The 13,709-nt window shown below is 45.7% G+C and overlaps 1 protein-coding gene across 1 annotated transcript; it reads right to left on the bottom strand.

Moving 5' to 3' along the window:
• Positions 1-232: 232 nt before the first annotated feature.
• Positions 233-7,188, bottom strand: LOC106811113 (frizzled-2-like). Its single transcript, XM_014814652.1, has 2 exons — positions 4,379-7,188; positions 233-1,971 (listed from the first exon to the last, which is right to left on the bottom strand). Exon 1 carries the CDS (start codon positions 6,986-6,988, stop codon positions 5,168-5,170), a length of 1,821 nt encoding a protein of 606 aa, XP_014670138.1. The 5' UTR covers positions 6,989-7,188; the 3' UTR covers positions 233-1,971; positions 4,379-5,167.
• Positions 7,189-13,709: the final 6,521 nt, after the last annotated feature.

Consider the following 13,709-nt stretch of genomic DNA (forward strand, 5'->3'; position numbering starts at 1 on the left):
AATAGGCCCTACTACCGTACCTCTCAATTACAGTTCCACTGTTGTGTCACTGTATATCAACTTTCCTTCATAAAAACTAACGCCGAACGCTCCCGCACTCGCCGCTGCGAGTGTGCTGTGTCGCCATGATAATAATATATAAAGGTGTCCCAAGTGCCTGTGGTTCTGTTCGTATAGCACGCGGCTGCAGACAAAATACACAAAAATCAATCAAACGACATCTGCTCCGTTGTTAAAATCAGCCCGCCACTCTCCCTCTCTCTCTCTCTCTCCCTCTCTCTCTCATCACACACCTCACTATCACTAGACAGGCCATGCCATCCTCCCGGATCTCTCAGATCCCTCCCCCAGCAGAGCGGCACATATCTAAAGAAGTGCTGCGCAGGCGGAGTTACACACGGCACGTGAAATCCATATCCGCTCATCTAGCGAGCAAACGGCAAAGCGCGCAAAATGATGGATAATGACGAAGGCGGTGGAAACAGCAGCTGCGTCGCCGCTAATGCCAACCACGTGCGCCGACACCAGCCCGGCGGCCGCCGCGTCCGCCTACTCTGCCCGGCGACGACCCGCCGCGCACGCCCACGCGCGGGACGCGCGGCGTCGTCGGACAGAGTAGCGCAAACGCTGGCCGCCGGTTGCACGGCAGGCGAACATACAGGCGGAGGCCATATTGGGATCTGGAACGGATTTGGCGTTTCATATCGGGCTAACCAATTCATCCTGCTGCTACAGGCAGCCTATACGTTGGAGAAGTGGGAGAAGAAGGCCAACAGGAGGGGTCAGCTACCCGGCTACAGTGATTACACTGTCAGTGGGCAAGACTTATGGGCAGGTAAAATCAGCAGTCGCACAAAACGCGGATACATGAGAACACCTCTATAGACTATAGTACCAGGGTATCTTTAACCTAGGACGTAAGTACTGTAGCTCAGAGTATATATTGCCTGACAGGTAAATATTGTTAGACAGGGTATTACAACTGGTAGGTAAGTACTGTAGCACAGGGTAGCCTATCTGACAGTGACAAACAATTACTATAGTACAGGGTAATTTACCTGGCAGGTAAATACTATGTAGTATAACGTGTTTTACCTAACAGGCAGACACCATGAAGCACAGATAGTACGGTACCTGACATTGCATTCTCCAGCACACCTGCTTATACGTCAGGTCAGCCGGCATAAGAGGTTACATACCTATAGTGACACAATCACTGTAAGAGGCACCGTACATATTTGTTGTATATGATGCTACAGTTTCAGTTTTTTAATTCCGCTTTCAGTGCAAGCATATTCACGTATTTTTCTTGTGTTCGTTTCAAAGGTCACTGTTATTGCTTGATGCAGCAGAGCCGGACCCTGCTCAGACCAGTATATGACGAGTGTTATACACCAGGGGGCACTGTCATTGATAGAATCAAGCCATTGCATCTTCTGCCCATACCGATCACTCTCTCGCTGCCGGCTGCTCGTCGCCCCCGGCAACCACTCGCGTCGTCGCCGTCGCCGCTCGCGTGCGCTCATGAATTTGAGATTGAGTCATGAATGTGAGAGATATGCCACGAGGCGCATGCCCCAATTCCTTGCGCCCAGCGAGGTACATTAAGCAAGTGTACACGAGGCGCAATCTGATGGCTTCCGTCGCGCGGCGGATGATGTATGTGTGTGTGTGCCTGTGTGCGTGTGTGCGTGTGTGTGTGTGTTTGTGTGTGTGCGCGTGCGTGTGTGTATGTGTGTGTGTGTGTGTGTGTGGACACACGCCTGCGAGCTGCTGTGAAGCCTCTGTCTGATCCAGTCCTGCATCGGTCTATCGCTCCCTCTATGTCTCCCTGCGCTCCTCTCCCTTTTTTTCTAGCTCCCTCAGTCTGTCCCTCCGTTGCTCTCGCTCTCTCTTTTTCACTCTCTCTCTCGACTTCTCTCTCTCTCTTCTTGGCAGCAGGATGTCGGCATCTGTGACCACAAGCGGAACCTGTGAGAAGAAAGTTGGGAACGTTACGTCGGGCGGCTATGTTTAATTCATGACAGCACACCAGCTAAATCAATTTACACGCGCATTTTTCTACTCCTTCTTTATAAATAGTTAATGCAATCATAAATCCCTGCCCAGAAAGCTGTCACCAGCTGAATCAGTGCCCGAGGCCCATCGGTCTGCATTAACTGCTGCTCCACGGCCGCGCTCAACGCATAGCTGTGAGCAGGCAAGCAAGCAGGCACACAGGCAGGCAGGCAGGCAGCAAGGGGGAGAACAACTTGATCTGCCCGAGCAAACCAGATCTAAAGCGCGTGTTACTTACTGTACGTTGTAGTGAGAGCACACACTCAGTCAGGCTGTGCCATTAGCTAACAAGCCCGATTGTATGAACTGTCTGCCTCACACAGACAGACTATTGATGTGCTCAGGGGAACAGTGCTCAGTCAATGTCAGTATCGGGCATCTGCATGTGTCTGCCTTTTCCTCCTGCCTTACTCCCTACATTCTGATTCCCATGCCTTCTTTTCTCATTTCCTACCTACTCAAACACTCAACTACACCACTCGACTCTCACTCTCTCTCCCTCCCTACACCCTCGATCTCTCCTATATACAGTCTACACATCACGCACGCACATGTATGTGCAGGCGCGCACGCACGAATGCACACGCACGCCCATAATACAGTTAATGTTCCACTGGTCAGGTTGCCGTGAGCTGTTATTCATGCCTGAATGGGCTTGCATGACCAAGGGTTTGGCAACGATTGAATTAAGCGGCCAGCCTCTCGAAAGTTTGTATCTAGACGTAGTATCCATTACTAACATTATTTGCATGAAGAGAAAAGCAGCAGCAACAGTAGTACTAGTAGCAGCAGCAGCAGCAGCAGCAGCAGCAGAGGGAACTCTGTCAACATAATCAGCCATCGATCTATGCAACCGCAACGAGTCTCAACTCTGGCTCTCCCACCAGTGGTGAGGTGATGTGTGTGTGTGTGTGTGGGGGGGGGGGATGGATTCCAACATTCAAGGGTTACGTGGACACAATGCGTATCATGTCACGCGTGAAAAGTGAAAACGATCTGTTGTTAGGGAAACTGCCGTCTTCCCTCCTGCCTTATATGCTCATGTAAGTCCATGAACCAGTGCTGAGGTAAATTATTTATTACTGATTTATGTAATTGACACGTATGTGGACATTTGCATCTACTCCTGCCTCTCTCCTGGTTACATTTTGCTTGCTTTCCACTCTTGACATATCTATCTGACTTTCTCTCTCTCTCTCTCTCTCTCTGTCTCTCTCTCTCTCTCTCTCTTTTTTCTCTATCTTGCTCACCCTACCTACCCACCCACTCTTCCTCCTCCCCTCTCCCCCTCTCTTCCACTCTCTCCCGCCCTTTTACTTTTTAGTATTTAGTATGCACCAGTTCGTAACTGTGCAGTTACAATATAATGTGGCTAACTACCTAAGCTCAGATATTATTACCCTGAGGTGGACCAGACAACCGTAATCCTGATCCAACCCATTATTCACTCTAAGCATGAATTAGGTAATACAGTCACAGTCGATCTGGGCAGCAGCTTAGACGCTGGTTGTACCAAATGAGAGTCATGCCTGGATGAACCTACGAGTGCTTTATTCAACACTTTAATTGCGCAGCGAGAACCCGAGGCCACGCACCCAGACTGCTGCCCGCCGCTCTCTCTCTCTCTCTCGCTCTCGCTCTCGCGCTCTCTCTCTCTCTCTCTCTCTCTCTCTCTCTCTCTCTCCTCTCTCTGTCTCGCTCACTCTCTTGCTTTCTATGGTTCGATCGTGTCATCTGTCCGACCCCGTTCAGAAAAACTTGCTTAAACCTAGAATCTTCACCAAACAACCAGCGCAACCCAGCCCAAGATGGCTACAAGACAAAACATTTGCGATGTTTGCACCTCACAATACATCACTACACAGTCTAACCGAGCTACCCATCCATCGCCTAGTCCAACCGTGTAGCCCCTTGGCTCAGGACTGCTACATGTAGCTCATGTAGAGTGAGCGAGGAGGCTACATCTAGATCTCACCGTCACCCTGCATCAAGCTAGTGTAACTATGACCTTGTGATTACACTGTTTCTTCTGAGGGAAAATTAGACAAAGGAGGTAATGGCCAGTTTGGGGAAAAAACGCGCATGATCATTGATGGATTCAAAGGCGTGCTGTAGGCACGCACGCTGACGCACATTGCCATCTAAATATGCCAGAAGCACGTGGTGATCTATTTATTTTCAATTTCATGTTGACACTATTTTGACAACGGCAGGTAAATACAGGAACATTTTCACAACAGCAACGTTAAATTTGACAATGGCAGTGCGCCACTGTGCCTTATATGTATTTAAGAAACCCTGGATCATTACGCAAACCTACCCTCTATCCTGTGATTCCGCTTGGTTAGACGTCAGCGCTCAAGGAAGCCAGCTTATGCCTGTGGGATCCATCCCGTGAACACGCCGCACGACTTATCCAGCAACAAATCCACTCCCTCCATGTCCTCGTGAAATCGTCGTCGTTACCGAGGCTGTTATACATAGCGGCAGCCTTCCTCACACTGTTGCCGTGGTTACTAAGGTGGTTAACTGCAGTGCTCATTCCTCGCACTGTTGCCGTGGTTACTGAGGTGGTTAACTGCAGCATTCCTCGCACTGTTGCCATGGTTACTGAGGTGGTTGTTACTGCAGCCTCTTGCTGCGCTGCGCTGTGATGTCCGATAACTCCTGATAAAGTTTACATTCGGTGTTGCTACGTTAAGTGTTTAAGCACGTATACATGTATGTATATATATATATATTCTAATAATAATGACGGACGGACCGTATGTCCATCCACGACACAGTCCCATCCGTGTGCAAAAATCATTGCGCGCAGGCGCACGCACCACTGTCACTCTGTCCCTCACGTGCAAGTCCACATACTCGCAGTCTGCTGTACAAGTCACACCCATCAAGCGTGCCCGCCGGCGCCCCCTACGCTCATACGACTGCCTCAACCCTCGCACGCGAGTTCACAGTCTGCTGTACATATAAAAGTCACGCTTGGCGAGGGTGCACGCCGGCGCCCCTACACTCGCACGACATCCTCGTCGCTCGCGCATGAGCTCACGGTGCTCTGTACAAGTCACGCTCGGCGAGGGTGCACGCCGGCGCCCCCTACGCGCGCTCACACGACGGTCTCGTCGGGGCGCGCCGAACCGGAGATCTTGCGGTAGAAGTTGGACCACGACTGCAGCGTCTTTCCCGACCAGATCCAGACGCCGCTCGTGATGCCGACGACGAGCGACATAGTGTACTTGACGAGGAACACCCACAGGTTGGGGCGATACTGCGGCAGCACGTACGTGTACGGGCTCAGGCAGGGGATGTCGTAGCCCGAGCCCGGCCGGCAGATGCGGTTCCACCAGCTCAGCGTCCACAGCTCGTGGTGGCGCTCCTCGTAGAAGAGGCAGGCGACGACGACGACCGCTGGCACAAAGTACATGATCGAGAAGATGCCGATGCGCATCATCAGCTTCTCGAGCTTGTCCGTCTTCGTGCCGTCGTGCTTCATGATCGTGCGGATGCGGAAGAGGCTCACGAAGCCGGCGACGAGGAAGAACGTGCCGATGACGAGGTAGGCAACGAGCGGCGCCAGCACGAAGCCGCGCAGCGCGTTGACGCTCGACAGGCCGACGTAGCAGACGCCCGACAGCACGTCGCCGTCAATCTTGCCCATCGCGAGGATCGTGATCGTCTTGACGGCCGGGATCGCCCACGCGACGAGATGGAAGAAGTGCGAGTTCTGCTCGATCGCCTCGTTGCTCCACTTGAGGCCCGCCGAGAGGAACCACGTCAGCGTGACAATCACCCACCAGATGGAGCTGGCCATCGTGAAGAAGTAGAGCATCATGAAGAGGATCGTGCAGCCCTCCTTCTTCGTGCCCTGAACGATCGTCGGCACCGTCCAGATCGTCGTCACGTAGTTCGAGTCGAAGCGGTAGTCGCGGATGTTGTGCGGCACGATGCGCTCGTTGCACGAGATGCGATCCTTCAGGAAGAATCCCGTGATGTAGGCGACGGCGATGACGAAGTAGCAGCCGGAGAGGAAGATGATGGGCCGCTCCGGGTAGCGGAAGCGGCTCATGTCGATGAGGAACGTGAGGACGGTGAAGAGCGACAGCGCGCAGCAGATCATGCTCCACACGCCGATCCAGAGACGCGATACGCGCTGGTGGTTCGCGTCCCAGAACAGGTCATAGCAGGGCGCAGCGCAGTCCGGTGTCGGTTCGCCGCCACCGACGATCAACTTGTACTCGAGGTTCTCCACCTTCAGCTGGATCGGACACTGAAACTCAAACGTGCGCGAGATGCCGACGCGCGTCCCGTTCGGAAAGATGCCGATGCCGGCGCCCCCCGGCAGCGAGTTTCCTGCGCCGGGGAACGCGCTCACAGGGAAGTTCACGCGACCTTTGTCGTAGGGCGGCCGCCGCGTCGCCGGCGAGTCGGTAGGGGACGTGTCCGAGTTGTTCTGTCCGACGCAGAGTCCGGCGAGCGGGAACTTCGCGCATTCGAGCGACTCCGGCCACTGGAATCCGAACTTGTTCATGAGGCTCTCGCATCCGGTACGTGCGGACTCGCAGAGGGAGCGGCAGGGAGGAAGGGGGTCCTCTAGAACGGTGCAGACGGGCGCGTACATCGCGCACAGGAAGAGCTTCAGGTCGGGCGAACAGCGCACCTTGACGAGCGGGAAGAACTGGTGCACCTCCAGCCCGGCGTCCTCCTGCTTCTGATGATTGAGAAGGTTGGGCATGATCGTCTCGTTGTAGGGGAGATCCTGGCACAGAGGAATGCTGATGGGCTCACAGCGGCCGTGGTGCGGGAGCACCTGGTCGGTAAACCTGGTTAAAACCTCACCCTGGGCCATCGTGCGGCTGCCCTGCTGCACGACAGCCAGTAGGCACACAACGACGAGCGCACATCGGCGGAATATGGCGGCGGCCACCATGTCTGTTCGTATATCGAGCACGATCTTGCGTGGCTACTCCGAATGTCGAGACCTAGGTCGTCAGTCCAGAGCAGCAGTACCGCCGGCAGTCCGCGTACGATGATAGCCGGCGAGAAATAATCGGGAACGTGTTTCACAGAGAATAGATAGAGGAAACAAGAGCAACTGTTCAGCTGTCTACTGCATGGCTATGCTATGAGCGCCCGATTGATGGCAGAGATATACGCCCCGCCCAGCGCGTGATTGACGTGCGGCGAGGCCGCCTTTGATTCGTCGACGTCTAATACAAGGTTTGGCTGTTACTGGCGCTTGCTGCTCAGTGTCCAGGGTGTGTCGACGGCTGGTAGGAAGTGTATTAACTCAACAGCGATTATGTTCCCTTTGCACATAAATCACTTGTGCGTTACAGTGTGGATAGAGATGGTGCAAGACAGCCACGCAAGCGTCGCAAGCATTCGCTAATGCTACTGGTGCCGTTTTGCGGCCCTGATTGCTGGCTGCGTGACTTACCAACCGGTATAGATCCACATCTCGTTGTCAAGAACACATGGCAATATTTATGTTCGATTTCTCCGACAATTGGTTAGAGGGGCAACTGTTGCCAAGGCGCTGATATCAATTAAATATTTGAATAGAACTACCTAAATCTGCTAGCACAGGCACGAAGGAAGATTTCACTAATGCACAGATAAATAGGTTTTCACAATAATACAATTCAGGGTTATATTTAACCTTTCAGTAGATTCAGTATATTCAACATTTTTATTTATCTAGGTAAGCACAGTTGACTCGCGGTTTCTTTACTCTATGCTTGCTGGCTCTCATTGAACTACCTGGCACGGATTCAATAATTTAGATATTCGATATGCTTTTTACCAAAAATCGCGCCAAGGATTGACACTTTGTGTCTTCAAATCACAGCCTACGCCGCACCAGTCTTTTATATTTTTAATTAAAGGTGGGGACCCATTGGTCCACCAAATCGCCGATATCAGGAACTAGGGTATTCTGCTATGTTAGAACGGTTTCCTACGATAGAGTTTGCCACAAATACGAAAATAACACGCTGTTTAGCGCACTGTGCTACGTCCTTCTGTTGAATTTTCGCATCTCCGTAATCAGAATAAACCCCGCATTATCTTTAAGAATCAAACTATTAAATGCGGCGAAATTACCATTAACTTTAATGTTCAAATCATTATCTTTAAGAATCAAATCATTGGACAAGTTGATGATACAGCTATTAAGTTTTAATGCTCAAATCATTAAAAAGTTAATAATTCTACTCTTAAAGTTAATGATACCTTTTGTCCTGGGTGGTGTAACGTTTTCCGTTGGCTACCGCGCACGATTGCAAGGATTTATATAAAATTTAATAAAAATGAAATGATATAATTATTCTTGAAAATAATGACTCGAATATGCGAGGAGCTGGCTAAATAACGATGTGGTCGAGTAGAAGGCTATTATTTATTTATTTATTATTTAAGGGAAGGAATTATAAAGACGGTACAATATCAACACGAGCTCAAGACGAGCAATCCTCACCATCAGTGCAATAATAAGAATTAATAAAAAATTAGGTAAGACTGTGAAAAGCGACAGTAAACAAAAACCGTAGCAACTGATAAAGCTAACTGACACATACGCCATATTTTTCGCGATACAGATATTTTCGTGAATTGACGGACAATTTCGCGAGTGGTTAATTTCGCGGTCGGTGAATTATGAATTATTCGGTATGAACTATTCGCATGTTGTTATTTCGGCGATCGGGAACGCGTTCGCAAAATTCGCAAAAATTATCACGAAATATACAGCTTATAGTAGGCCTACATGCGAGAAAAACACGCTTGCTAAAACATATATAATCACATTACAATGCTAAAACTATAGAATAAAGATTTCGTAGGTGGAATACATTAATTGCTATGGTTTATCAATCAATATGCGTACGTGCAACACACGGAAATAAAACGAGGCATGTGATGAATTCATTCACACTGACTGATTAATACGCACAAAAAATTAACATTCCATGCTATTGATAAAATTAGCAGGTGAGGATTATAACACGCGCTAAGGCCGTATATCCTCTAACCGGTGGGTCGGGGGGGGGCATCAAAGGGCGGCAGCCTTATTGTTTTGCATGAAATTTTACATACATTTATGCTATGCAGAAAAAGCAAATACCCTTAAAATAACGTTAATGATTAAATAAGTAGGCCCTAATAGAACGCAATATGAAGCGAAAACTCCCTCGTATTCACACAGTCACTGAGCAAGTTAGCGTGCAGTTATTGAGTCGAACAAAATAACGCAGTGTGAGTGAAAACAAGGTAAACAAAGGTAGGGCTTGTGAGTAAACACCAAACGTTTATTTCAGCCTAAACACAAACCATTTAAAAGATGCATGCTATGGAGGTTTTATGCTAAAGTCACAATATTTATGCTTTTGAGTACAAACATGAATGAAACCGTTCTTAATAATAGATAACATAGAGGTAATAGATGTAATGATGGTTCAGCAATTAATGCACTAAAGGATTTTTTTCCCCTTTTTACTTTTGTTTATTCATAGATCAAACATAAGCAAAAGTCGACTGACTTCATATATCAATTTAAGGCGGATACTGAAATATGTGTGGTTCTAATTTCGATCAACTTGTAAGGGTAATTTTAACATGATCACATACTTACGATAGATTTACGTGTTAAAAAATGTAGCGAGCTTACATATGTAAAACCAGAGGTAAAACCATGTATATGCTTCTGAAACAGAGAATTGTCATAATTCATCATTTCATATTACACTGAAATACGAAAATCTAAGAAATGCATGTTCACAGCAATCAACTACGGGATTCTACTGATCTCTGTGTACTAACGTTAGTATAATAGAGATCAGTGAGGGGTTCTAATAAAATGTCTGTAAACATACACATGTACCCCTGCATATAGATGGCAGCACGCGCCAACAAACATTGGGTTATTTTTCAAGCTGTGAGAGTCAAATCGTGTATCAGTGATAATTATGATAGCCAAGTATTCAAGTGATTATGTCATGGCATGCGGTACTAAAAAATATAATAATTGCTCCATGAAATAGAGTTTACATTCACGATTCTTAGATAGCTCACGGTGGTCGTGCTCGAAACGAGTCAAACTGCGTATTTTGTATTTTAACTTTAACAGTCTTAATTAAGCCTACCAACTAAAAATTTCACGATGTATTTTATAGCCCGTTTTTGTAGTTGCCTTTCTCATTAAATTAATAAAACGAATAGTTTTCTTTCAGTAATACACACCTTGCAGATTTCACGATGTAGGCCTAGTCGATTTAAAACCGTCTAATTATTTCACACATATTGTAGGTTTAGTAGGAATTATAGTCAAACGGATAATATTTCATTCATACTATAATCACAGATATATTGTTACATTAATATGAAGACATTATTCATAATTAATATTATAATAACACATATATCTTGACTTTAATGTAAATGTCACACAGATCATATTTATAGTTAATAAAAATCATTATAAAGCTTCATAAAAAATTATATAAGGCGCATATAAGGCAACTTTAAAAGGCACAAAATAACGCAAATTCTAGATTGTTAATATAATAATAACACGGATGTTGTAACTTAAATCGCTAATGTATTACAACTATGAAAGGCTTATATGTACACATTGTAGATCACCAGCATTGTAATCACACTAAAACTGTAACTTTAATTCGAAGGGCATGCATATTGTATATCAATAATACGGCAATCACAGAAATATCGTGTCGTTAATATCGAAGTAATACATATATTATTAATATTAATTATAACCACAAATATTATCTCTTTAATGTGAGAGTCACACATATTTTATACCATTAATATTATAACAACACAAATATGATATCTTTAATGTGAGAGTTACACATATTATATATCATCATTATTATAATCACACAAATATAGTTTTGAGTGGCGCCACCGTCGTTTTAATCAAACTGTAGTCGTTAGTTTTAAAACATTTAAAAAAAATATTTCTAATGGTGATTGAACCATGAAACTTTTTATGTAGCGCAATTATAACCTAAATTAGCTGAAAATAACCCTAGAACCTAGAGGCTACTGTTCCTTTAATTCCACTTGACAATTTCATGGGCCATTTCAATTGGAAGCTCTGCCTAATGGACCCCCAACAAGCCCTTTGACTGACTAGTCAAGAAATTCAAAGGTCTGTATATTGCTTTTATATAGCCGCCGAGAGTTCTTATTTAGAACAAAGTTATCATTGTTATCTTCTAAAACTACAGACAATCCGCTGACCTCTGTGGAGACGTACGCCGGGCCTCGAATTTGGCGCACGTCTCCACTGCGGACAGCGCTTCATACTTGAACATCTCCGCGGTCGCGTGCGCATATCCCGCGGAACTGCGAGTCTCATCCGCGTGCAGTGCTCAGGATCAACAGCAAAGCTGTGCATCGCAATCTTGTATCATGTCTCTCTGGATTCAATACCAATGCGAGTTGGTTAGCGACCTCACTATTTTGAGTATTAATCGCTGCTGTATAAGTCACATAGGAATAATATATAATCCGCTCGGCACGTAGCGAGTAGCTGAGATACAGTGCGTGGCGGTAGGAAGTATTTCATCCCTTTGGTAGCAGGGTAGAAGCACTAACGGTCTAGCCTTGCCCTCTGTGTCTTAGAGTACGCTCCATGTTGTAACACAGAACGAAACAGCCTAATATGTACAATCGAATTATTCATAATAACAGAAGTAGACAATAGGGAAGTTAGAATAGAGAATAGTTCCCTATTATCTACTTCTGATAATAATTATATACATTTTTACTCACTGGCGCCTGGGAAATCAGTTGTTGAGGGCACTGCATAGGCTGATTACTAGACTGATCACTTACCGGTAGCTGCGAAGAGGAAGCAATGACTCCGCACTAGCTTTCTCATTATTTCTCATTTCTGAGAAAGGTGGGTGTAGTTTTATCATATTGTTGTTATATACACGTGCATGACTTGCGTGACGTACTGCATTGCTGAGTGTCAACTGTGTTGATGTGTCTGCAGTGACCATGTTTATGCACGTGTGAATCTATATTACAATGAAATCGGCATATCCACGTTTAGTCTTGACTAACATACTACATTGTGTATACTATGGTCAGGCGTGCATATTAGTGTTAAGCTACTGCATGCACATATGTATGCAGCGACCACCCTTCCTCCACGAACCAGGCATTGACCGCGATGGTCAGAATCCAGCTGCAATTATCTTCATATCTATGAAAGCATGCTCAACAACAAATCAGACCACTGACCGATGGCTAGTAACTCGAAGTTACCTGGAGTACTGGATAATTGCAATTAGGAGCAGTTTGCTGCAGTCAGTAGTGTACGTCACACTATCGATACCAGCGTGCAGTGAGCTATTAGACAGCCGCGTTGTTGTCTGGCTGGTAGCCTGGAAGCCCTGTACGCAGAGTTGAATCAGATGCTAGCTTACAGAGACGTGTAGCCAAACCACCCCCAGCAATTGGGCATTACTAGTTGTACTTGTCACTACTAAAGATAGGTGAGTTCACCATTTTCATCGTTAGTGTGTTAGCGCATGCGCAATATCTCACCAAAGGAGTTATATTTTGTGATGAATAAGCATTTAAAATTGTTAGTGGGTATCTCAGCATAGATTTACCTAAGAACTTTTATCAGTTGACATGTGTTTTTAATTAGGAGAGCACCCTAGCATGTAGGGTACAAAACACCTACTTTATGCCCTCGCATCCTTCCCCTTGCCTCCCCTATCCCTCGCTCAGCCTTCTTCTTCTTCTACCGCCCCAGCTATCTTCTCTGCAGCCTTTCCTTAGTCTCCCATCCCCTCGTTCCCTCAGCAAGCTATATTATAAAGTTTGCCTCAGATGGCACTGCACGCTTAACACGGTGCGCACGCATGCACAATATCTCCCGAGCGAAATCGTATTTTTAAAGATTATGCATTTAAAATGAAGAGGAGTTATCCTAGCATATATTTATATTATAACATTCCATCAGTAGACATTATTTAAGAAATAGGCGGAAGACCTTGCATGTAAGATCCCCGCTGCGTAAATCTTTAATGTGAAAGAGACACATATTATATGTCATTAACATTATAACCGTAAATATTATTTTTAATGGGAAAGAGACGCATATCATTAACATTATAACCACACATAGGCCCTACTAGGCCCTATATCATTATGTAAAAGTTAGACAAATTCTATATCATTAATATTATAATCACAGAAATATTATCTCTTTAATGTGAAAGTCACACGGATCACAGTTTATATAATGGCAGCACACCTGTTTAACTTCATATAAGAGTCGCGCATAGATCGTATCTTCAATAGGAAAATAACGCAGGCCCTATAAATCGTTAATATGATCATTGCACCTGCATTAGTAACTATATATGAAATTTAGCAATACATCTATTTGCATTTTTGTTGTGTGTCAAGCAAATGATAGTGTTTTGAAGAAATCACTGAAACATTAGTAACTCATCGTTACTTACTCATCATAACAACTTCTACTTATTATAATAGTTAGTAAATACTATATGATAATCTTATAATCAATTCAAAAGTTATAACCACAATATATATATTATATCTTTAATGTGAAAGAGACACATATTATATGTCATTAACATTAT

Source organism: Priapulus caudatus, unplaced genomic scaffold (genome assembly GCF_000485595.1).
Source record: "Priapulus caudatus unplaced genomic scaffold, Priapulus_caudatus-5.0.1 Scaffold505, whole genome shotgun sequence".
NCBI lineage: Eukaryota > Metazoa > Priapulida > Priapulimorpha > Priapulimorphida > Priapulidae > Priapulus > Priapulus caudatus.

Bases quoted from the DNA above. Each gene is read 5' to 3' on its own strand.
- LOC106811113 (XM_014814652.1), bottom strand. From the start codon at position 6,988: ATGGTGGCCGCCGCCATATTCCGCCGATGTGCGCTCGTCGTTGTGTGC.